Source organism: Loxodonta africana, chromosome X (assembly GCF_030014295.1).
Source record: "Loxodonta africana isolate mLoxAfr1 chromosome X, mLoxAfr1.hap2, whole genome shotgun sequence".
NCBI lineage: Eukaryota > Metazoa > Chordata > Mammalia > Proboscidea > Elephantidae > Loxodonta > Loxodonta africana.
In genome coordinates, this window is record NC_087369.1 from 85,108,712 (window position 1) to 85,134,383 (window position 25,672).

Consider the following 25,672-nt stretch of genomic DNA (forward strand, 5'->3'; position numbering starts at 1 on the left):
GTATCTTTACTGAGCTCCTTTCTGGATGTTCTGTCCTTCACTGGAAGTGGTGGTTGAAGTCTCCTGCTATTATTGTGGAGCCGTCTATCTCTCTTTTCAATGCTGCTAGAGTTCATTTTATGTATCTTGAAGCCCTGTCATTGGGTTTGTAAATATTTATTATGGTTATATCCTCCTGGTATATTTTCCCTTTAATCATTATATAGTGTTCTTCCTTATCCTTTGTGGTGGATTTAACTTTAAAGTCTATTTTGTCAGAAATTAATATTGCCACTCCTGCTCTTTTTTGATTGTTGTTTGCTTGATATAAATTTTTTCCATCTTTGCGTTTTAGTTTGTTTGTGTCTCTAAGTCTAAGGTGTGTCTCTTGTAGACAGCATATAGATGGATCATTTTTTTTATCCATTCTGCCACTCTCTGTCTTTTTATTGGTGCATTTAGTCCATTCACATTCAGCATAATTATGGATAGGTATGAGTTTCATGCTGTCATTTTGATGTCTTTTTTTCTGTGTTGTTGACAGTTTCTTTTTTCCACTTAATTTTTTGGGCTTAGCAGTTTTTGTTTATATATTGTCTTTTCCTCTTTTTCATTGTTGTTGATTTTGTTTTTGCTGAGTCTTTAAGTTTTTCTTGTATTTTATTTTGATGTGTAGGATTGTTCATCTCCTTTGTGGTTACCTTAATATTTACCCCTGTTTTTCTAAGTTTAAACCTAACATTTACCTCTTTATATCGCCTTGACTGTCTCTCCATATGAAAGATCTATGACTACATTTTTTAGTCCCTCTTTATTGGTTTAATGTTGTCATCTTTTACATAATGACATTGTTGTTTCCCTCTTTTGAGTGTTTTTTTATCTTGATTTATTTCCGTGATTTCCTTATTTGGGTTGATATCTGGTTGCTCTGTCCAGTGTTCTAGTTTTGGTTTTTTATCTGATGTTATTGATTTTCTAACCAGAGAACTCCCTTTAGTATTTCTTGTAGTTTTGGTTTGGTTTTTCCAGATTCCCTAAACTTCTGTTTATCTGGATATGTCCTGATTTTCACTTCATATTTGAGAGACAGTTTTGCTGGATATATGATTCTTAGCTGGCAATTTTTTTCTTTCAAGGTTTTATACATCATCCCATTGCATGGTTTCTGCTGAGTAGTCCGAGTTCAGTTTTATTGACTCTCCTTTGTAGGCAACTTTTCATTTATCCCTAGCTGCTCTTTAAAATTCTCTCTGTATCTTTGGTTTTGGCAAGTTTGATTATGTCTTGGTGACTTTCTTCTGGGATCACCTCATGTGGGGTTTGATGAGCATCTTGGATAGATATTGTCTCATCTTTTATGATATCAGGAAAGTTTTCTGCCAGCAAATCTTCAACACTTCTCTCCGTATTTTCTGTTCTCCCTCCTGTTCTGTACTTCAGTCACTCATAGATTATTTCTCTTGATAGAGTACCACATGATTCTTAGGGTTTCCTCATTTTTTTAATTCTTTTATCTGATTTTTCTTCAAATATATTGGTGCCAAGTGTTTTGTCTTCAATCTCACTAATTCTGACTTCCATTTCTTCAACTCTGCTCCTCTGACTTTCTATTGAGTTGCCTAATTCTGAAATTTTATTGTCAATTTTCTGAATTTCTGACTGCTGTCTCTCTATGGATTCTTGCAGCCTATTAAATTTGTCATTATGGTCTTGAATAACCTTCTTAATTTTCTTGATTGCTTTATCTTTGTGTTCCTTGGCTCATCTGCATTTTGCTTGATCTACTCTTGATCTGCTGAAGAGTTCTGTATATTAATCTTTTGTAGTCTACCTCTGGTAATTCTAGGAAGATCCCTTCATCTGGAAGATTCCTTGATTCAAGAGCTTTTTGACGAGATCATGGTCTGCTTCTTTATGTGATCTGATATTGATTGTTGTCTCCAAGCCATCTATAAGTTATTGTATTAATTTATTTTATGTTGCTTACTGTGTCCTAGCGTCTTGCTTTGTTTTGTTTTGATATGTCCAAATAGGCTCCTTGAGTGAGCTAGCTTGATTACTTGTGCCTTTGAAGCTCTAATGCCCTGTCTCCAGATGGCTAGCACTGTTATCAGGTATATGAGACTAGGAGTCCATTCACTTTCCTTGCATGGATTCAGCTTGGGTGTCCAGGTAGTTGGTCACCAAGTGTGTTGTGCAGGCTCTCACTACAGTCTTAGAGGATCAGGGGTGATTGGTGTAGGCACAGGTATCTGGTTGCAGCAGGGGGTCATGCTCTGAGCAACGCTGGGGGCTGACAACCATCCCCTGAGTGTCTGTGAGGAAAGTGTCCCTGTTCCCTAGAGCACACAGGTGGGTGAGCTCTGCATCTGGACCATGTGTACCCAATGTTTTTGGCTATAAGGACTGGAAGGCACCACTTATCCTTGGGCCTTTGTCATGGGTGGCTAGGAGAGGTGGGTGGGGCCGCCAGTCCTCAGGCCCCTGATGTGGGTAGGTGAGGATCCTGCTTAATAGGCAGAGCAGTGTCAAACATCAAAAACCTGCCTCTCTACTGCACAGCTGAAACAGTTGAAGTCAGGCCTCAGGCACATACTCCGTTGTACTCTGCCAACACAGGCCTAAGCTCCTGAAATGGGCCCACACAGGTCTACGCAGGGGTGAAAGGCATTCAAAGTCCGTGGACCATTTGTGCCTGGACAGGAGCCATTTTTGCCCCCAGTTCCCAGCTTAGGGGAGCTGGCAGGTTATTTTTTCCCTATTTGTTAATTTGTTACCTCTTCCAAGTCAGGAGACTGGCTCAGGGTATGCAGCAGGACCTATCTCAGGCCCAGGGAAATTGACAGCCACTGAAGCCAGCTTGGGGGCTAGGGCAGAGGAAGGGAGGATCAGATAAATGGTAGAGAATTCTTTCACAAGTGATGCTATTTGATCCACGTGGTAAATTAGACAACAGCACTTATCTTTTGCCAACAGGGCTGTTCTTTGCTGATTCTGGAGGTGTGAGTAGACTTTGTGCAGCTGGCTCCTTCTCCCTGAGGAAACCGCATCCAGAGCACTACCGCCAGCCCCACCGCAGTTGTTTCAGGGGATGGTGCCTGAGGGGGCGCCAGTTCCCAGTGAATCAGGTCTGGCAGCTCCTCAATGCTTCTGAACTGTCTCTCCTTCCCCCTGCCGCTCAGTCTGATTTCTCTACTTTGCCTTTGATGTTCAGGGCTCCTAGCTTGTCATATATGTAATCTTTTTTTATTCACTTGTTTTTTTCAGGTCTTTGTTGTAAGAGGGATCACCGGAAGCATCTGACTACTCTGCCATCTTGGCCCCGCCTTGGAAATAACCCTTTTCAGTGTCTCAATCAAGTTCTTTCCAAGTGGAAACCAAAGCCAGTGTTCCCCTGGCACAGTAGTTGGCCATGTGTATGGTGAGACCCCTGACTATAAAAGTAAATCTTAAGCCCTGGTGCCCATAATGTCCATGATTAGTCACTCCTAGTTGCTGAAGTATTGTGGATTCTTATTAAAATGCAAATGTGTCCTGGGAGAGGCAGCATGCATATTAACCTTCTGGCCTGATTAACTTTCACTTCCTTCTTTCTATGAGCAGAGTCCTTCTATGCCTCTGTGCTTTGAGCTCAGGGCATGTTCTGGGCAACCATCCTCTCACCCCCCAGTTCAAATCCGACTCAGTATTCAGGGCCCATCTTAGCCACCACCTCCTCAGATACCTTCTGTGATAGCTCAGCTGGATCCTGCCTTCCTTCCTCTGCCTCCCTCCACAGGAGCCCTAGATTCCTGTGGTGGAGAGCAGGGAGCATGAGGCTTTGCTGTTTGGAGATCTGCTTTGAATTCCAGCTTATCCCTGATTTGCCCCATGACCTGAGGCAAATAAATGCCTTGACCTTGCTGAGCTTCAGTTTTGGCGCCTGCAAAAAGTTGAAGATACTAATACTTATCTCAGGGCAATAAAGGACGTGCTGTACTTGCTCAGGCAATGTCCACTCTGCTGACTGGCACAACCCCCATGATTTGTAAATTTGTCTGATTTCTCTCTTGTCACCATAAGCACCTCAGGGGGATGCTTTTATCCTCCTGCCCAGCTCAGCTCTCCCTCAGGTGCTTAATGACTATGTTCCTTGGCATCAGGGGAAGCCAGGCAGCCTTGTGCTCCACTTCCACTAGCCACGCAGTTTTTTCTTTTTTACCGAGCAGGGGGGTTAATGAGATTCTGGGGAGAAAGGGCTTGGCGCTTTCCCACCCGCTGCTCATGAGAAGCCCAGTGCTTGGTAACCACACGGCGCCCCCATGATTAGTGCAGTAGACTCGCTAGCCCTTAGGGGAGGCAGAGCTTCCCAGGATAGCCCGGCTGGCCCAAAGGGCTAAGGCTGGGCACAGCCACCACTTCTGGTGGGAGCCCCGCCGCCCACAGTGCAGATGGCTCCCCCCTCCCTTTTCGCCCGCTCCCCAGGGAGCAAACTTTTCTTTACCCTCGCGGGGCTGCGGCCAGAGCCTGAGGCATTCAGCGGAACTCCCACGTCTGGATGCCCCAGTGCCCCATTCTGGGGCGGACAGGGACAGTGGGGGCTGGGAAGACACCCCTCGGCTTGCAGCTCCGCAGAGCCCAGAGAGCCGGAAAAGCGGTTGCAGAGGCCGGAGGGACCAGCACAGCCGGGATGTCGGGGGCGGGGCGGCCCTTGCCCAACTGGTTGCCGACCCCACCCAGGCTCCAGCTCTTCAGTCCAGGACTGGGAGGGGGAGGAGCTTACTCTGAGCTCTGACTCCCGCCCCCGCCCGGGCCCGGCCCCCTCCGGTGCCACCGCACCTCCCTCCCTTCCTGGCCCTGCCGCTGGTCCCGACCCGGCCCTGGCCGGGCCCAGACCCGGCCCTCTGCTGCTTCTCTGGGCTCCAGGTTGGCGCAAACAAAGCCCTGATTGACTGCCCAAAGGGGCGGGCCTCTCTGTGGGGCCACCTCCTCCCCTCTTAGCCCCGCCAGGGATTTTCTGGGAAGGGCGGGGGAGGGGGAGAGAGGGGATTCGGGAGTGCTCGGGACCGTGGGGGGCTGAGCCCCGGGACTCGAGAAAATTGTACCCACTCTCTGTCAGAGACCCGGGCTCTTTCCCGCAGGTCGCCCCCCTTCAAGCCCAAGAGGGGACATAGGAGGAACTCCCGAGGGCAGGGTGGGGTCCCTCGCAGGTCAGCTCTTGTCCTGGGGGGTCCCAGGGCCACCCTAGTTGCAGGCTGTTTGTAAGGAAGGAGGAAGTGGGAGCAAAGGGCAGGGAAGTCTTCCCTGGGAACTCGGGGTTGATCAATGCCGGTTCTGAAGCCTGTGGGGAAGAGAGGACAGGAGAACAAGACAGTTTGTGCTCTTTTTTTTTTTTTCCATTTTAACACTCTACTGGGTATCTGGGCAAAAAAGAACAGGATTCAGTAGTTTGGAAAGAGAGTTGGGGGAGGCAGCTGTGGTCAGAGTAGGTAGGCGAGTATGAGGAGAAGGAAGAGCTGGTAAGAACAGCGAGGCTGTAGCGGCTGCCTGTTGAGGGAGGAAGAGGTGGGGAGGGGGGAGAGGAGGAGGAGGGGGAGGAGAGAGAGATGACATGGGGAGAGGAGGAGGGGGGTTGGACGCTGGAGGAGGAGGAGAAGGCTCGAGGGACCGTCTGTCGCGGGACAGGCTGGCCAGCTGGGGCGCGGAGTAGGGAGGAGGAGGTAGCAGCAGTAGCAGCAACGCTCGGAGCAGCAGCAGCAGCAGCAGAAGAAGAAACAAGTATCAGCCACCCAGCGGCTCCTGCGGCCCGAGCAGCCTCAGTCCCCCCGCCGCTATGGCGCTGCAAAACCCGGAGAGCGAGGAAGCCAAGGGGCCCTCGCAGGAGACAGAGCAAGAACAGCAGGAGCCGGTGGGTCGCCCTGAACCCGAGCCCGAGTCCTTGCCGATGCCCCAACCTAAAACCCAATCAGAACTCCAGGCTCCACCGGACCCCGCACCCTTGCCGGAGCTGGAGTTTGAGCCTGAGCCTGTGCATGAACGCGAGCCCACGCCCACGGTGGAGACTCGCGGCACAGCGCGCGGCTTCCAGCCCCCCGAGGGTGGCTTCGGTTGGTTGGTGGTCTTCGCTGCCACCTGGTGCAACGGCTCCATCTTCGGCATCCAGAACTCCTTTGGGATCCTCTACTCCATGCTGCTGCAGGAGGAAAAAGAGAAAAATCGCCAAGTGGAGTTCCAAGCAGGTGAGTGGCCCCGGGCGCCCCCACCTGGCATTCTGGGCAGTGGTGTCCGCTCCCGCTGTCTCTTGGTCCCAGGAGCCCCTACCACGAGCCTCTGTGACCCCTCCTCCTGCCTGTGGCCTTACTAAGGCGCGGATTGCGGGCTCCGGGTAGCCCTGGCTGTGGCGAAAGACGTCCCGGAGGTGGCAACTGGTACATTCATTGGTCACAGGCAAGGAATGAACTTTTTTGCCCAGAGAAAAATCCAGAAGCACCTTTTGGGTTTGTTTGTCGCCTGTGTGTGCTGGGGGTGGGGGGAAAAGGAGCAATATATGCAGAGTTTTTTGTTTGTTTTACGGCGGGAGGGGGGTCAAGAAGAGAGGAGAGAGTTGGGAGGCGGGGCGGGCTTCTAGAGAAATAAGGTACAGCGGTTCTCCGCAGCACCCCGGGTTCCTGTGGAGGAGTTTTCTGTTAAAAACACTTAGGAATTTTGGTGATTGTAAGCGAAAAAGAGCCAAACACATGGCAGGCGTATGTTTCCACAGGAGAGAAAGGGAGGGAGGGTGTGTGAGTGGGGGTGCGCGCCGGTCTCTTTGCCTCGAGGTTGTTACAGCCCAGCTGGCCCGTCAGTGCTCTGCTGCCGTAGGGGAGCTAGCGGATCTCCTTGCCCTCTGAGCCGAACCCCAGAGCCGAACCTCTCTTGCCAGTGAGGCATGAGGCGGCGGGCAGGTTATGCCCTGATTCACTCCGCTCTGCCCTCGACCTCAGCCATGCCCTAACTGGTGCCCCTCGCCTCTCTGCTATCCGCAGGGTGCCTCGTTTGGCCTTAAACTGGAAAGCCCGCCCCACTACTCTCGCTTAAGCTTGAGGCTGGCAGATTTAATCTCCTTCGCTAAGGCAAGCAGAGCAGGATAGCCCTCGCTGTCCAGGTCTGTGGCTGCAGGACCCCAGGCGAGCACTTTCTTCGCATCTATCTCGCCTGTGGACTTGGAGAAGTGGAACAAGCCACCCACCCACAGGACCCCAGCAAGTCGCCGGCGAAGACCCCCAGCTGTTCTTTTGGGGGAATCTCTGAATAGAGCCCGGGGCTTGGGACGCCCTCTCCTTCAGGGCTTCCTTCCTGTGGTAGCTCCTCAGGACAGCTCCAGCCACCCACCAAAATTTTCCCACACAGGATAGTGGCTTTTAGCAGTGTTGCCCTAAGGCTGAGGTGTGCCCTTCTCTCACCACTCCAACACACTCTTCTGCTGCCATCTGAGGAGGGGAAGCCAGCACAGAAACCTTGAGTTCTGGGGCGTCCACCTGCGGATTCTCTTGGCTCTTGCAGAGCCCCTCCCACAGCTTTCAGTTTTTTAGTTTGCAGATTCCCTTGGCTGTATCTGCAGAAAGGGTTTTAGGACTCTTGGTGTTTCTGACCTTGTGGCCCATTTGCACAGGGGCAGAGTGTATGGGGTGGGGTGGGGGGTAGGGAGGCACGTGAAGAAAGCTCCAGTGTGCCATAGTGGACAGTGAAAAGAGAGTCTCAGGACGCCCAGACCTCTTTGGCAGTGGGGCCCTAGACTGTGTGGAACAACTTTGGGAGGGACAGGAGGGAGAAGATTGCTGCCACACTCACCCCTGGGACTACCTTTTCCCTGCTTTGATGCAGTTCAGGGGCTCTTGGGAAAGCAGGTAGTATAGGGCCTCTGGCTGTTGCCTAGGTTACCTCAGAGGACACCTGCTGAGTATTGCCCTGTGGTTGAAGGAAAGTTGTTGGCCCTCAGGATCTGCAACAAAGCCTGGGTGAAACTTTATGGGAAGCAGTGAGGTCTGGGCTTAAACTAGGCCTTGGCGTTTGTACGGTGTTAGCAGGCCTAGACTTGGAACCTGAGGAGTATGTAATAAAACTTGGAAAAACCACTATTTTACCAGGAAAAGGTTCACTGCTGGGGAACAGACTTCAAAGTAGGTGATCATAGGGGACTCAGAGGGAGGGCTGGTGGGACTTTCCGGTCAAGACCTCACAGTGCAGCTGGTGGGGGTGGCTATGAAAAGATGTGGTTGGTGTGTACTCTGACATATACTGGGTCCATAAGGGCTGAGATTAATGGTTCAAATTTTGTAGAGTATTGGTCAGGAAGGGACAAAAAGGAATTTGGTATGTCCCCAGGGTCTCAGAATACTTTGGCTTTATTCTTTTCAGCAGAGTATCTTGAATACACTAAAGTTATTTTTGATCCTAGAGGCTCTCAGAAACACCTCAGTTTTTATTTTTGAAAAGTCAGGAACACCTCACCCCATTTCCAAGCTCCTAGAAAATCTTGTCCTCAGCAGTACTTTCCTTGAGCCTCTCGGCTTTCCCAAGCAACTATTCGGATCCTGAAATTCCAAATGTGTCTCTGCCTGCAGATACTTTCTTGAAGTGTACTCAAATTTTCCAAACAACTTATGTCTCAAAGGGATAGATGAAGTTAGAAGAAGCTTGCTGTCATCTTTATTGGCCAATATTTGTCTATTAGCCATGCTGGGGGACATGGAACATATACCCTCACACTCAGGAGGTTTGTACATTGTCCATTTCTATTAATGTGGTACATTATCCATTTCTATTCTTGTCTGACATGTCTCCCCTCTCTAAAAATCTATGAATTTAATGTTTGTAGGCACCCCACCACCCAAATTCTCTTTGGCTAGCCCTCATATTTTCACAGCCCTAAAGCTGTACCAATTGACTTAATGGATTTAAGGTTCTGCAGATGATTGGGACTGTTGTGAAGGAGCTCCAAAGAAAGGTAGTTTTGATGTTTGGAGGCTAACTCCGCATCAGAGGGGCCTCTGGACCTGGAAAAAGCCACAGGGGGCAGAACAGGAGTGAAATTCAGGCCATACTAAAGCATGCATTGTGCAGTCTTTGTGGAATCTGTGATGTGTAGAGTTCTGTGGTGTCACCAGCAGTATATCTTGTTCTCTCTCTTCACCTGTTTTGGAAGGGAACCCTACTTTTCCTGAATCCTAAGCATGGGAGGACTGGTAGGCAAAAGGTTCCTGAGCTAGAGACAAGTGACTGGGATTTGGTTTAAAAAAAAATTGCCATCAAGTCGATTCCAGCTCATAGTGACCCTATAGGACTGAGTAGGAGTAGAATTGCTCCATAGGGTTTCCAGGGCTGTAATCTTTACATCTTTCTTCTGTGGAGTGGCTGGTGGGTTTGAACCACTGACCTTTTGGTCAGCAGCCTAGCACTTAACCACCATGCCAACAGGGTTCCTTGGGGCTTTGGTTTGGAGGAAAAAATTAAAAGATTAGGAGAGAAATGACCCTATACTTTTCGCAGAGCTTGTGGGAAATTTGGAAATCCATCAGGCCAGGCCATGCAGCAGACAGGACAATGGGCAACCAGGCAATTCTCTGGAAAGTACAGCCCCCATATGGCTTCCTGGAATGATAGGAGAGCCTTTTTAGGGAAAGACGAACAAGGTGACATTGCTTGCAGGTCCCAGTTCATTATTAGAAGAACCGTAAGTGAATTGGAGCTGGGGTGGGGTTGGGGTCGGGGGTTCAAGGGACAAGGCAGAACAAGCTAGAGTTGTTAACATCAGCTCCAAGCTTAGGTTTTTTTTGAAAATCCTCCAGAGTAAACCACTACCCTGAAATTTCCACCTCGACTTCTAGTTTAGCATTGAGCCATAACATATGATCCAAAAAAACCAAACCAAACCCATCGTCGTCGAGTTGATTCCGACTCATGTGTGACTGTATAGGACAGAGTAGAACTGCCCCATAGAGTTTCCAAGGAGCACCTGGTAGATGCAAACTGCCAACCTTTTGGTTAGCAGCTGTAGCAATTAAGCACTACACCACCAGGGTTTCCATAACATATGATGGGAGGTAACTTTTATTGGGAAGTTTATAGGCCTGACCTTTGTAGGCTCCCAGGTCAGGGGGCAGCCTAGGGTTCTCACCATCAGGGAAGAGGGACAATGCTCTGGAAGGTTCACTGCTGGGCACAAGATGGTTCAGGCTGATTCTCCACTTGGATGGAGACAGAATTTTCTAGGCATGGGGAAGAATGGTACACTCTACCTTTGGTCAAACAACTCCAGAATCCCAAAAACGAGTGAGTCTAGGAGCAGAGGAGGCTGTCTTTTTCCTCCCCAGATTAGGGATTTTCATTGCTTGGGTTAGTGGCTCACTGAGCTCACCACAATTGCTGACTTTGGGAGCCAGTTATCTTTTGAGCAAATCTGCTGATCTCTTGCCTTCAGCTGAAGGCTTTTGCCTGCTGCCCAGATGAGCAATATCTCATTGACTCAGAGCCTGCTGTGGAGTTCCAGGTCACAGGGCTGTTGGCCAGGCATCATTCCCCTGCCTCCTCTCCAATCAAACGGGGTCCCGAACTGGGACTTTGACTCATACTGGAAGACATGAGTATGAGAGGTTGGGGCATTTGGAAGCCAACAAGAAGAACACTTATTTGAGCTGGGATAACTAGTTGAGTCTGGAGGCTAGATCCCTGGCTCACTGTCCAGTAGCCTCAGGTGCTCATTTTAAGTCTAAAAAAGCAAGGCTCAAGACCAAATATGAACCCCAAAATACTGATGATCTCAGTGACACCAGCCAGGCTGCAACTAGGAGTTAGGCAACTTGTACCCCTACCATGCTGCATGACTTTAAGTAGGAACTTCACCTGCCTGTACCTCAATTTACCTATCTCTAAAATGGAAGAGTTTGACTAGATGAGTGTTACAACTCTGCCATTCTATTTTTCTAGAATTATGTGGTATCTTATTCTCTACTATTCACCTGGCATAAATTTTGACTGATGCAGGTAAATGAGAATTTGTTAAGCTGTCCGAATGAGGGTGAGGATGGGGTGGGATGAGACCGGGAGACTATGGGGCTGCTCATAGGTACAGGTGTGGTTGAAAAGACCCACTCCTTTTCACCCAGTATGCAAGGTCAGCTCTGAGTGTGCAGGTGCTTCTTCCAGAATGCCCTGCTCAGGATAGAGCTGGAACTCCAAGAGAACCCGCTCAACTTGGCCTTCTGCAGGCTAGCAATATGGGTCTGATCCTGCTGTTTCTTTCATTTAAGCCTGTTCCTAAAAATGTATTAAACTGCATGTATTCCCTTAGGCCTCTCTTTGGACCCTTCTCCTAGTACTTCATTTCCCATAGCTCACTCTCATGTCTCAGAAATGCATGATCGTTGTGACCCTGGTTTGCTGATACTTCAGGCCGAAGAGTAAACCAAGATTCTTACATGCAATACAGAGGTTGCCTTCAGGGGGCTTCAGAGAGGGCATATTATAGCTGGCTCAGGGCTGCTGCCTGTATCCCACTGTGGTGGGAATAGGGAGGGCTGCTGTTTGCTATCCTGGAGAAGGCCCCGTTGGGTGTTCATCATTGTTGGTCAAGTTCAGCCTTATTCAAGACTTAGCTAAGAGTGTGCCTACTGAAATAGCAGGCACAGAACTCCCTCCTTTTCCTTGGATTTATACTTTCTTATAATTGGCATTATTTCCTCAAGTCCCATGAAGAGTAAACAAGCAGATGGAGCATCTACATTTGTAGATGTAATGGATGCCATCTCAACCTCTTGAGGAGACCAGCTTCCCTGTAGGGTGAACTGCTTCTCCCTCCAACATCCTTTCTGTTTTGCTGCATTTTGAAAAGAAAAAAATCATTTACTATTTTCGGACTCTGAAAAATGAAGTGAGGTTTCCTGTCTTGAGAGGACTGAATTAGTAAAACTCTAAGGATTTGTTCTCAAAATGTGCATGAGTGCACACATGAGCGGGCGCATATGCGTACGCATGCACACACGCGCACCACGCACACACACTCTATACCCCCATGCCAGGAATTATGAATTTCCATCTGAAAGGAGTCTTTTCCCATCTGTCTATGGAATCAGGTTTAATGTACCAGAGAATTCTATAGGATTTGTGGGGGACAAGTGCAAGGATCCAGATTGGGAAACTTGCTAGGCGAGGCTAAAAGAGAATCTGGCCAGTCTGGGTTATACCTCCTGGACTGGAACCCTTTCCAACACCCAACATTAGAGCTGGGAAAGATTGCTGCATGTTTCTTTCTGTGTCCATCTTCACCTTATGCTGTCAAAGGTTACTGGAGGGGAGGGTTTATACCATCCCAGCCCTCTCCTGTTCCAGGGTGGACAGAGGACTAAGCCTAGAAGCATTTAATTGCCTGCCCTGAAGGTGGTTACAGTGGTCGCTAATGTGAAATCATTTGGCACCTACTTGTGAATGGGGAACATGGGGTAGTTTGGTGGCTTGAGGAATTTCATTCCTCTTCACCCTGGCTGTTTTGTGCTCCTCTGTCTTCTGCTTTGCTATAGTTTCTGGGGTTCAGTGGAGAGGAAGGGATGAAACTGGATGTACCAACCACATATTGTCTTAATTCCTTCTATTTTCATGGTGCATTTTTTAATCAACTCTTTCAGAAGATATGTCACCCCTTTTCCTTCCAGTATTGGTTTGTTATTGTCTCTCCCTCCCTTGCTCAATTAGAGGAACAGCTGGAGTTTAGAATGCATTACAGGCCCAACTCAAGCCTGGGTCTCAGGCAAACCCTTAAACAATCCACAGAGGCATAATCCCTTCCCTTTTACCCTTTCTTCCCCCTCTTGATCTGCACTTTCTGGGTGAAGGATGACTTTTTTTGAAGCATTCAAGAGTATGGAAGCCATCACCTCTGGATTTTTGGAGTAAAATATCTGCTATAAAACCTTTTTTGTCACTTCCACACCTCCTCTTTTCACAGCCCTAGGATCCCATCCCAGGAAATAGTATCATAGCAGGATCTTAGTGATAGTCAACAAATGTCCTGTCAGTTGTACCCCTTTGTCTTCAAATTCTCACCACCACTCTCTGTCATCTCCTGGGCAAACTGAACCCCCAGAGATTTCAGATTGGTCATAAGTAGCTTCAGGGGCTCTGAATACAACAGAAGTCTTCATTCTATTTTTAGCCTCTAGCATCTCCTCTCTTCCTGTCAAAAGTATTGCAGAATTGGTTTTAGGGGGATCAGAGAAGGGAGAAGGCAGATACTCAAGTCCTAACTAGAGTCAAAAGTGCCTTCAGGGAGGGAGGGGAAGGAGGGAGTGAAGCTCCTAAGGTAGTTGCTTCCCCGCTTCTGTGGGGCTGAAGGGAGAAGGGGAAGGAGAATGTTTCTAAACAAGTAGTACCCACAAGATCTCTTTGACCAACTCCTGCTGCAGATCTACCCACCTACCCTCTCATCAAGGCTGGAAGGGTATGGGCATAACCCATGTGTCCAGACGTGTGTACATGTGTATAGCTGGGTGTGTGGTGGCTATCTGGGCCAATTAGCACAGTTTCTTAAAACACGATGCCTATGAGACTGAGGTTACAGATTCACTCACTTGCTCAGGTTACTGAGCTTTTTACAAGGAGAAGAGCTCTGTCTTCTGTCCACAGCCCATGCCCCTCACATGAGTTGCTACTAATCCCAAGGTGGACAGGGTAGAAGTATAGTGATGACTCCCCGTAGGCCCTCTCTAGTACTATGAAAAAGATGCAAAATACACATCCTAGAGATGGCTGCTTCATAGCATTCCAGTGTGATTTTTTTGACATCTAGTTCCTTACTTCCACCAAGCATTATCATTATCATCATATTTTATAACAATAATAATAATAATTAACATTTATTTAGCAATTAACTCTGTACAAGGCACTATACTAAGCATTTTAAGTATACGAGCTCATTATAATTCTCAAGCAACCCTATAAGGTAGGTACGCTCATTTCCCCTATTTCACAGATAGATAGACTGAGGCACAGCTGTTAAGTTACTTAATGCCTGTGCCTATAATACTGGCAGTGTAAGGATTTGGACCTAGACAGTCTGAGTCCAGAGCTCCTGCTTTTAGACATCACTTGATAAATAGTTCAAATGGGGGAGACAGTTACCAAGGAGGTCTTCTGCAGGGGTTTTCACTCCTGTAGCTTCAGGGCGTCCTTATGACTAAGGGATAAAAAGAGATGACAAAGAATGGAACCGATAAACAGAAGAATGACAGTCTTGAGATACATAGCACACTCTCCTAACCACCCATCTCACTCTACCCAGAATCTATAGGCAGAGGGTCATAATCCTTGGGTACAAAAAGGGACAAACTCTGTCTGTCCTAGTTGTTTATTTCCATTTTCTGGGCTTCAGTGCTCTCATCTGTAAAATGGGACTAACAATATCTACTCTTATAGGATTAAAAAAATTATGAAGGGTTAAAGAGGGTGTGTATGTAAAAGACTTTTGTAAATTGTGAAGGAGTTGGTGTTGTTTTTATTACTATTATCCAGTCACCATTTCCAGCCTTTGCCTCTGTGCATAACTGCCCCCAAATTCTCTTAGAAATGAAGTCACTATACTTTCTCTAAATATTTTTATTGTTAGTGGCCATCGAGTTGGCCTGACTCCCACGCACAATGGTACAAATTGCTACCTGGTCTTGCGCCATTCCCATGATCAGTTGGGGATCGGACTGTTTTGATTCATAGACTTTTCATTGGCTGATTTGCAAAAGTAGAACACCAGGCCTTTCTTCCTAGCCTGTCTTAGTCTGGAAATTCTGCTGAAACCTGTTCAGCATCACGCCTCCGGTGAAGGACAGGTGGTGGCTGCATGTGAAGTGTGTTGGCTGGATATCAAACCCAGGTCTTTCGTATGGAAAGCAAGAATCTACCACTGAACCACCAATGCCCCCTTCTCTAAACAATACTAGAAGAAAAATCAACCTCCCCACCCCCTGCCATCCCACCTTTCCACTCCATCTCTTTCCCATCTCGCTTCTCGATGCTTCTGCAATTTGACTTGGGCGTCCTATGGCTAAGGCCTGGTTGGGTTTTCTTTGTTCCTCAGTGCTTCAAGAGCTCAGGGAGAGGAGGGGCCAGATCCTAGGTCTTATATACATTCAAGGAAACAAGGAATGTTGAAATATTTACAGCACTTGGCAGGAGCTCACAAACCTCCCTACAAGTCAAGGACTGAGTTATTTTGGTAAGAATTGCTAGGGAGTGGGAGGATAGTGGAGTGGGGCTAGGATGTCACTTTCCCTTGAGGGTCTCTCACAGAGCTTCTGTTCTCCTGCAGGTAGTGAGGAAAAGGAAAGGGATATTTAGGGTCAGAAGGTCTGGGCCAGGAAGCATTAAGCATAGAAGAGACCTTGCTCCTTTGTATTCAACTTTGGAGTGGGCCTGTTGCCACTCCTTTCCTTGTGTTCTAAACAGGATAGTACTGAGAACAGAGGCCACAGAAGGCCAGAGGCCTGAAGGAGGACTGCAATAGCAGTTTTGACCAAGCACTCAATCATCACTTAGGGAGCCTCCATTAAGTCCATAGAGCAGGCAAATCAAAATAAAAAAGTTTTTCTTTTTTGTTGCAAACAACAAAACAAAACCCCTAAGCCCTTCTTTGAGACTAAAGCTTCAAATCTACTAGGATTTATCATTTTGATGTTCAGTTATGTAAATATATGAGCTGGAAGGCATTTTTGTTGTTATTAGTTGTCATTGAGTTGGCTCTGACTCATGTCGACCTTATGTATAACAGAATGAAACCTTGCCACATTCTGCGCCATCTTCACAATCGTTGGTATGTTTGAGTCCATTGTTGAGGCTATTGTGTCAATCCACCTCATTGAGGGATTCCATTGTTTTTGTTGGTCCTGTACTTTACCAAACATGATATCCTTTTCTAGTGATTGGTATTTCCTGATGACATGTCCAAAGTAAATCAAAGTCTCACCAGCCTCGCATCTAAGGAACATTCTGGTTTTATTTCTTTTAAGACTGATTTGTTCATTCTTTTGGAAGGCATTTTAGAGACCACCTAATCCTACTCCATCTAATTCCAATTTTGCTGGTATAGAAATGAGATCTGGAATGATGTGATCTCAGTCAACATGTGGGCAGATGCTTTTAGTGGAGGTTGATTTGTAAGAGGGTTGGGGAATGAGTGCAGAGGGTAGAGCTCCTGTCATCCTGGGTGTTCCCCAGCTCAATCACTGCCTCCCCTCCTCTCTTCCTGAATTTTTCCAAGTTCAATCCCAAGGCAACACATTGTGGAAAGAGACTGCTATTAGCATATGTATGTGTGCGTTTTAATGTTATTTATTTAACGTGAAACAAAATTCAAAAGGTACAACAGCGAACAGTCTCTCACACCCCTGTCACCTGCCACCCTGTTCCCCTCCCTAGAGGCAACCGGTGTTACCTGGTGTATACTTCCAAAGATATCCTGTACATATACAAGCAGATACATACATACATACAAGAGTATATGTATACCCTGATTTTTAAACACAAATGGTAGCCTGTAATTCACACTTTTCTCCACCTTGCCTTTTATACTTTGCAATATATCTTGAATATTGTTACAAATAAATCCATAAAGAACGTTCTCATTGTTTTTTTATAACTGCCTAAAAAAAAAAACAACCTTTTTTTTAGTATTCCACTTGGAGCTCTGCTGGCACAGTGGTTAAGAGCTTGCTGTTAACCAGAAGGTCGGGAGTTTGAATCTGCCAGTCGCCCCTTGGAAACCCTATGAGGCAGTTCTACTCTTCCCTGTAGGGTCACTATGAGTCAGAATCAATTCTAGGCAAAGGGTTTTTTTTTTTTTTTTGGTATTCTGTTATATGGGTACATAATAATGTATTTAATCAAATCTTACTAATGGGCATTCAAATTGTTACCAATCTTTGAATATTGGCTTTGGAGTCAAACAGAGCTAGATTCAAATTACTTATCACATGGCTGGTCTTGACAAGATTTTTAACTAATTTCGGTCTCAGTTTTTTCATATAGGGATAATACTAACATCTGTCATTATTAATGAAGCAATTAAATGAGATGAGGTATGTAAAACATTTAGCATACAGCCTGGCACATACTAAGTGTTCAATAAATGTTACTCCCCTCCTTGCTCACAAGCCCTCCCCATTTCCTCCACCTCCAATTCAATTCATGTTGGTTCAATTCAAGTCAATAGATCTTTATTATGTGCTAGGCTGAACCTTGGATTAACCAGAGAAGAAAAGGAGTCCCTCAAAGAGCTTATAATGTCTTTGAGAAGACATAACATAACAAAAAACTACAGATCACTGCCAAATTATAAAAAGGTATATATATTAAATTCAGTGCAATTTTAGTGTGGTAGGGTGGAAAAGGAGAGATGAGTGTGAGGGCCAGAGGAACCAAGGAAGTTTTGCTGGTAGAGCTGGAACTTGAAATGGGGCTTATCTAAATGGAGAGGAACCTATGAATTGTGCAGGGGTGAGATGAGGATTGAGAAGTGGACAGTTCAGGAGTTGCTCAGATTCTGGGTCTTTGTCCTCTGGAAGCCAAGTGAATCACTGTTCCCCATTAGTCCCCTGGCCCAGCAGGTGGAATAGGGTGGAGGGGCACAAGGAAAAGAAGCTACTGAAGATATTTGGAGAGAAGGGCACAGGGAGGAGGGCTGTCTGGGCATTGGGCCATAGAATGAGGTGCCTGCAAATGGCTGTGGCACAGCCCTTCTAGCCTACACCACCTGCTATTCCATGTCAGAAGCTCAGACACTTTTTCAAAGAGACACTTTTTTCAAAGGGGAAGGGGAAAGGGCCTGACAGAATAAATGGCAGCAGTTCTCAGTCTCTCACCCTGAGTCCCAAACAGACCTTCAAATCTTGTGAGCCCTTTGAGACGGCTGACTCTTGAGTGAAAATAATGCCCTCTGTGTATGGCACATGGTAGTTTATATCTCAGTTGATGTTGATCCTTGCAACAGAGACAGTTATGAAATCAAATAATCAGTTGAATCTCATCATGTGCTAGTATCTTTGGTCACAACAAGTACTATGTTAGGGGATTCTGGAAAATAAAAGGTCAACGTGGTTTATATTAATTACGGAAAAGTTCACCGCAGGGAAGGGCTATGCAGAGACCCATATTTCCATTTCACCATTGCAGAAAATGGGGAGCAAATCGAGGGCAAGTGAGTGGCCTAAGGTCACATGCTTAATATTTAGCAGAGCTGGGACTAGAACCCAGGTCTCCCATTTCCGTGTTTCATTGGGGCAGAGATATAGGAGTTCTCTGAGAGCTAACATAGAGTTTTTCCTAAACTTTGTGGCAGCCTAAAGTTTAAATGTGGGGATAAGACACAGTGTGATATGATGGGGAAAAAACAATTGGGAGTCAAGAAGTACAGGGAGATGGAAATGGGGGTCAATTAGGGAATGATCAAAAAAAAATTTTTTTTTTCTGGTATACGTATGGCCTGCTGGCTGGATTTGGATTCAGGAGATCTGGGTCTGGTTCTGGCTCTGTTACTGGCTGTCTTTGTAAAGTCCCTTCTTTCTGGTCCTCAGTTTCTCCACTTATGCAAGGAGAAAATTGCACCTCCTGGAGACTTAGTGGTGCTTAGAACCAAAGATTTCTGGAAACCAAGGAGACTTTGGGTACTTTCTGGCAAGGTAGGGGGTGGGGAGTGGTGGGGTGATGAGTGTAAGAGAACAGTTTCTCTTATGGAAATGAAAAACAGATCCAAATTTGAGCAATGATGAGTTTTGAAAAGGATAGCTATCCCATGGTCTCTATCCTGTCTCCTTCAACAATTCCATTCAAGAGAGGCAAAGAGAGAACGTGTGTGCGCAAGTGGGCAAGTACCTCAATGTAAGGCTGAGATTTGGTGGGATAGACTGTGTTATGGATTGAACTGTGTCCCTCTAAAATGTGTGTCAACTTGGCTAGGTCATGATTCCCAGTATTGTGTTATTGTCCACCGTTTTATCATCTGATGTGATTTTCCTGTGTGTTGTAAATCCTACCTCTATGATGTTAATGAGGCAGGATTCGAGGCAGTTATGTTAATGAGGCAAGATTCAATCTACAGGATTAGGTTGTATATTGAGTCAATCTCTTTTGAGACATAAAAGAGAGAATCCAGCAGAGAGACTGGAGCAGGGACCTCATACCACCAAACAAAGCTGCACTGGGAGCAGAGCCCAACCTTTGGACTCTGGTCCCTGCACTGAGAAGCTCCTTGACCAGGGGGAGATTTATGACAAGGAACTTCCCCAAGAGCCGACAGAGAGAGAAAGCCTTCTCCTGGAGATAGCCCCCCTGGATTCGGACCTCTACCTCTTAAACTGTGGGATAATAAATTCCTCTTTGTTAAAGCCATCCACTCATGGTATTTCTGTTATAGCAGCACTAGATAACTAAAACAGATGCTAAGTCAACATCTCTGGAAAGTTCTTCTGAGTAATTTCTCCTTTAAGATCACTTTTCTACTATGATCTTAATTTTATTTTTAAAAAGAGTTTATGTCTTATGGGTGGAGTACCACTGAGAGTCCTCCTTTCATAGAGCCCTCTTGAATAAGCACTGACCTTGGAGCCAAAGTGGGTTAAATCCAGGCTTCACCATTTACTAGCTGTGTGTATTGGGCAAGGTACTTAACCTCTCTGTGTCCATTTCCTCATTTATGAAAGGAGGATAATAAGAGTACTTACCACATACCATTGCCAATGAGTCGATGCTGACTCGACAGTATAAAACTGCCCGGTAGGGTTTCCAAGGGTGAAAATCTTTACAGAAGCAGACTGCCATGTCTTTCTCTCGTGGAGTGGCTGGTGGGTTTGAACCATTGACCTTTTGGTTAGCAGCTGAGTGCTTAACCATTGCACATGGGTTGTTAAATACATTGATATATGTAAAGTACTTAGAACAGTGTCTGGCAAATGGTAAGTGCTATATAAGTGTTTGTTGTTCTTATTATCTACCTAGTAAGCTATAGCTCATGCAGTCTATCTAGCTGGACCTCAGAGAGGATACGTGATCCCAGATGAACTCATGGGCGTTCAGGATTACTCAGTTGAGAATTCTGGGGTATGGGGTTGGGCAAGGAAGTGGTGAAGGCACCATCTGGGCTTCTCTGATGTTGGTCATGCGCAGGGCCAGATTAAGGCCTTTATAGGCTGTAAGCATTATTTTTATGACTGCCAAGTTCTGACATAATTCATTAAATCTATGCTTTTCTCATTTTGGAGTAGCCTCATTTCACTGGTGCTCTAAGCTCATGTATAGTCTACCTGTTGCATAATCCTGCACTGGCCACGCCAGTCTATAAACTCCTTCATAAATTCTCAAGGGAACCAATGACTGCGGGTGATCTACACATCTATAAGAAAAAAAAAGTTTTGAACTGGAGCAGCTCCATCCACTAAAGGGTGCTTTACACCCCAGCTCCTATGACCTTACCCTGCCAAGCCCCATCACTTCCTTGCTGGTTGGGATTTACCACTCTGTCACTTGGAAGGAAGGCTTATCTTCTGGGGTCATGGGAAGGACAAATGCTTGGAAGTCCCAAGAGGTCCCTCTGCATGAAACACCAAACATTAGCAAATTAAAGTTCCAGTGACAAGTTGGGATGGCTGAGCAGGCTCATGGTAAAGAAAGGGAATGGTAAGGATCTTCTGCACCAGCTGACTAGGAGACCAACCTCCTTCTCCCAAGCCCTGACTCCTCCAAGTACTTCAGATCAGTGATCCTGGACACCTTGGAGTCACTATCCATTACTCTATGTAGCTTGACCAGGTTCTAACTATCAAAATGACAGTTGTGCATTCTGAGAACCTCAGTGTTTTTTCCCCTGACCTAGATTTTGTCTATGGAAAGACTAGCCAACAGCAAGTTTTCCTTAGATCTATTGGCTAACCAGCTGGAGGTACCTGGCAGCCAGGGTAGGGGAGGTCAGTGGGACCCCAGATGGATTTGTTTACTGCATTGCCCAGGGGTGGCATCACTCACATTCAAGACTACCAGGCACAACACAGGCTGTTTCAAACATGTTTCAAACATGGAAGACTCAGGTGGAACTGGTCAGATCAGATGTTGGGAATCTGTGGCTTTAGGAAAAGAAAGAGTGACAGAAAGAAGAACAGGGCAGGAACAAACCGATTATCCCCACTTCTAACCCCAGGAAGCCCCCCATGGGCTCCAGAGTATCACCAATGAACAGCTGCTCAAGTACACCATGCTTTATCTCTGTTCCATGAGAGGACCTGACTAGTGTCTCCAGGCAAGACCAGAAAACCTGTAGGCCACTTTCCAGGCCATGACTCAACAGAGAACAGCACTGGCCCTGAGGCCCTCTACCTTTTCATGTAATTTGTTTCAATACTAACAGAAAAGATGGCCTAGGAAATGAGAAGCAATAAAGAAGACCCTAAAGCTCACCTCCTCTTTGTCTCACTTCTCTATGTGCCCAGGCTTTGCTATTTACAGATCTGCAAACTTAGGCAAGTCATTTGGCCCTTCTGAGCCTTACTTTCCCTATTAAAAAATGGGGGTCCATAATCCTTACTTCACAGTTTTGTTATGAGATTCAAATTAGAGATGGATGTGACAGTCCTTTGAAAACTCATTTGATCCTTACATATGAATTATCATCACGGCTGCCATGTACGTAAGTTTATCTGTAGATTTGCACATCTGTAAACATGTTCACAGTCACGTTTAGATGAATTGAGTCATGAACCCTGATGTACACATGTGTAAGCAACTACTTGTGCATACAAAACCACACATAAGCATCTGACTTTAAACCTGAACTCATGACATGAACAACTAAAAGCGCATAGCGATAGGCACATGCATGTAAGTTTATCTACGTGGATACCGTTTTTCTCTTTCTCACACACATACCTACACACAGGCATATGTATATGTGTATGTATGTATACGGACAGCTCCATAGCTGTACAAATGAGCAGCACCATACCTTCCAGCTTCTCCCCAGACTATTCAGTTTTCTAGGGGTCTGAGAAAGGCCCTGCTTGTAGATTCCCCTATGTCATGCTGATGATATTCCTTTTATCCCTGTTGGGTCCTCCTCTCTACCTTCATCTTGTTTGCAGATTAGCACAGCTGCTGCCAAAACTCAAGCTGCAATATGTGGTATCCGCATGTCTGGAGAACATAGACCCTTGTCCAGCTGCTCTGTGAATAGCATTACGACTCTATCTTGCACAATATATTTTTAGTCATGTTTGCAAAGAGCTGACAGCATTTTCAGATTTTTTTAAAAAAACACAGTTAATCCAGCCACAAAAGTAGTCACTGGCTCACATACCCTGAAGATAAAAGAAATTAGGCAGCAGGCCTAATGAGAATTAATCATAGAGTCTAAATGAGATTGAATCTCTCTCTCTCCTACTCCTTTTTATCTCAAGCCTCTCTGAGCCTAGGGTAGGGTGTGATACGGAGTGTATTTGTTTCAGGGAGAGCTGAGGTCGTCATAAGAACCTAATGTTTTGCGAGAGAGGAGGAGGAAGAAAAAGAGGGAAAAAGTAAGATTCTCCAGAATTATAAGCAGGAGGAGCATAGCTGGGGAATTAAATGGGATGAGACCTAAAGGAGGGGGCTAATGGCTAGTTTGAGGCCAATTAGAATATGGGTGACTGGAAACTTCTCAAACCAAACGGCATAGCTCTACAGCTTCCTATTAATCACTGGGATATGGGCAGGTAAACTGTTTTGCTTATTTGTAAAGTTGGAAAACAAAAAATCCCTAGTGATGGGATTGAAGAGTTAAGTATAGTTAGAGAGTAAGATGGTTTCCCAGGAAGAAAGGAGACCTGGGTCTGATGTGATCGGTCCCATTCTAGGAGGCCCAGCCACGGCCCAGGGTGAGTAGAGGTTTAGGTAAGGTTATCATATGATTTATTATCCAAACTGGAATACTTTTAAGAGTGAAAGTAATATTATGCTGGGATTACAAGCATAAACCAGGATTGTTCCAGGCAGGTCCAAATGTATGTTCACTCTAAGTTTAGGCCGTATTGCTCCAGCTTTCCAAGAATGAACAAAATGTAAAGGCTCCTCACAAGATGGCTTGCAAAATGTGTGTGTGTGTGCATGTGTGTGTTGGTATTGAGTATGAGGAGTAGGGCAGGGAGATTGAGCTGTGAGCTTGAGGATTGTTTACTCTGAATATGAATTCTTTTTCTTGTTGTCCATGAGTATATAATGGGGGTCCCTTCCCAAGAGTGTGTATTTTCTGGTCAGCTTCAGAAAAAGAGGGAGCATGTGTGTGTGTGTGCAAATGAATGAGGTTTTGTGCATTGTGTGTATGTGTTTGTGTCAAAGTTGTGAACATATGTTTTGAGTGTGAGTGGGAATGTGGGTACATGTAATCACATGTAACTATCAATATGTGTATATATGAATGTGTGTGGGTGTGAACATGGGATATGGTGAGGGTGAATGAGGGTACGTACATGTGTGTGTGCTCAGACATGCACACATGAGCACATGCAGGGCAGAACCAGGCCAGATCTCTGATTCACTGAGCTATGGACTCCTTAACTTCCAGAGATCAAACACATAGACCTACCGCCTCATTTTACACGCAAGGAAGATGAGGCTTGTGTAATGAGACCTACACATTTTTACTATTTGCTTGGTAGTCATTGAGGGTAGAATAGCAGCAGTCACAATAATCTTGACTGGGAGCTAGCTGTCAATCCATGTGTTGGAGCAAAAGCCCTGCTATTTCTTTAAGGTTTGTGCAACAATTGGCGCTTGGCATATAGGGAAAGAAGCTACTGAAAAGTGAGCTTGAGGTGCCTGTAAGACCTAGCTTTGAGCACAAGGGTTAGCTTTGACAGATGGCCACGTCTCTAGACCTCCTATCTGCAAGGACCCTGTCAAGCAATGGAAACGTCCCTGTGTTTTGAACATTGTTCAACTGACTCCCTCCCCCTCACACACACACAAACTGTGGGTGTAGTTTACCTTGGAGGCAAACCTTGTTCCCCAGTAAAGATCCACTGGAGGCCTTCACAGGGTGCAGGCCAGACATAAACTAAAAGTGCCCCCAGACTGGGCAATAAGAGACAGAAAGGGCCACCTTATCCCTCCTGCAAATCCCTGAACCTTCTGCTCCTGCCCTCACCACTTTGGGCTCTGGGCAAGAGAAATGGTTAGAGAGGCCCAAGGAGTGTTAACGTTGGCTGTTGTAATGAGAAATTGTGCCCCTAGGAGAAGAGTGGGTGGCTACCTATCTCTGGCTAATGTGTTAGCTGTACACATGAGGACAACCCAGTGCTAATGAAACCAGAGCCCAAAACTGTGTTTAGTTCTCATCTGAACAAATTCAGCTTGCTTAAGCCTCTGTTTAAGCTGCACCCATTTACATTACCAGCCGCAAGAAGGATGAGGAAAACAGAGTGTGGGGTGATGCAGCACAGCTCTGAGAAAACAACCCAAGTCTCATGTTTTCTTGATATTTCAATTTAGATTAAGCCAATATTTATTGAGCATTTACCATGCTAGGCTTTTACATGTATTATCTCATTTAATCATCATAACAGCCCTATGAAGTAGGATTAGTCCTATTAATACACTCCAAGAGGTAAAGTTGCTTGCTCAAGGTAAAACAGGTAGTAAGGGGCGAGTCAGGAATCAATCACAACTTTACTTGATTAGTGGTACCAAAACCACTTTACATTAAAAGAAAATAAAAAATTGTTGGGAGCCTACTGCAAGCCAGGTACTACGTAAGAATTTTTCATTGATTATCTCACTTAATCCTCAAAATAGCCCTATAGGGGATACTCCTCCATTTTTAATAGACAAGGGTATTGAAAAACAGAAATGTTAAGTAACTTGTCTAAGGTCAAGTGTTAGTACTAGCAGTATAGCCAGCATTCAGATACAAGTCTGTTTCATTCTCAAGGCTAGGGCCGTCTCTTCCCTGCTCTTCCATGGGCATCAGATTCTCCATCTAAATGATTCATAAAGCCCCTTCCAGCTTTGACATTCTAGAGGTCAGCAACTCTATGGTAACCCTCCCCCGTGGATGCAAGAAGACTTGGGTCACTTGGCTATGATCCCTTGTCATGCCTCCCTCCCCACTAGTGTCTCTTCTTGTGGGACAGAGGCAGAGCAGACAAGTCTGAGCTGGTCTGGGGCTCTGACTCAGCTCCTCCACTCTTGGTCCCAAACCCCAGATTAGGCTCTTTCTGTAACAGTATCCAGAAGCTCCTCTGGGCTCTAGATCTGGGTTTTGTAACTCTTTCCATCTGTGAAAAACAGGAAACATCTCCTTAAATTGGCAAATAAGAAAACACTGCAAAAGGGGCTCAGGAAAGCTGGCTCCATGCCTTGTGTAACTATGTCCATGTCTGTGTGCTTGCTTCTCTGGGTGCATGGTAATGCCCAGGTGGAGTTGCGGACAGAGGTCAGCCTTGATTCTGCATTGTCCACAGTAGCTCTTTAGCAGGTCAAGATGAATATTTACTTCTTTGCCACCCTGTCAGACTTTTTCCTCTCAGATGCTACTGCTGAATTTTCCATACCCTTCAGGACCTCATGCAGAAGAGGAAGGCGATTTGGTTCACAAAATGAAATTGGTCAGGGTTTGGCACCCTATGTGTATGTATGCGTGTGCGTGTGCGTGTGTGTGTGTGTGTGTGTGTGTGTGTGA

The 25,672-nt window shown here is 46.0% G+C and overlaps 1 protein-coding gene across 1 annotated transcript in view; it reads left to right on the top strand.

Moving 5' to 3' along the window:
* Window positions 1–5,579: 5,579 nt before the first annotated feature.
* The window catches only part of SLC16A2 (solute carrier family 16 member 2), a 218,362-nt gene continuing 198,269 nt past the window's right edge, over window positions 5,580–25,672 (top strand). Inside the window, exon 1 of the mRNA XM_064278564.1 lies at window positions 5,580–6,197. Within this exon, the coding sequence (XP_064134634.1) occupies window positions 5,792–6,197 (406 nt within the window). The 5' untranslated portion in view covers window positions 5,580–5,791. The remainder of the gene's footprint in view (window positions 6,198–25,672) is intronic.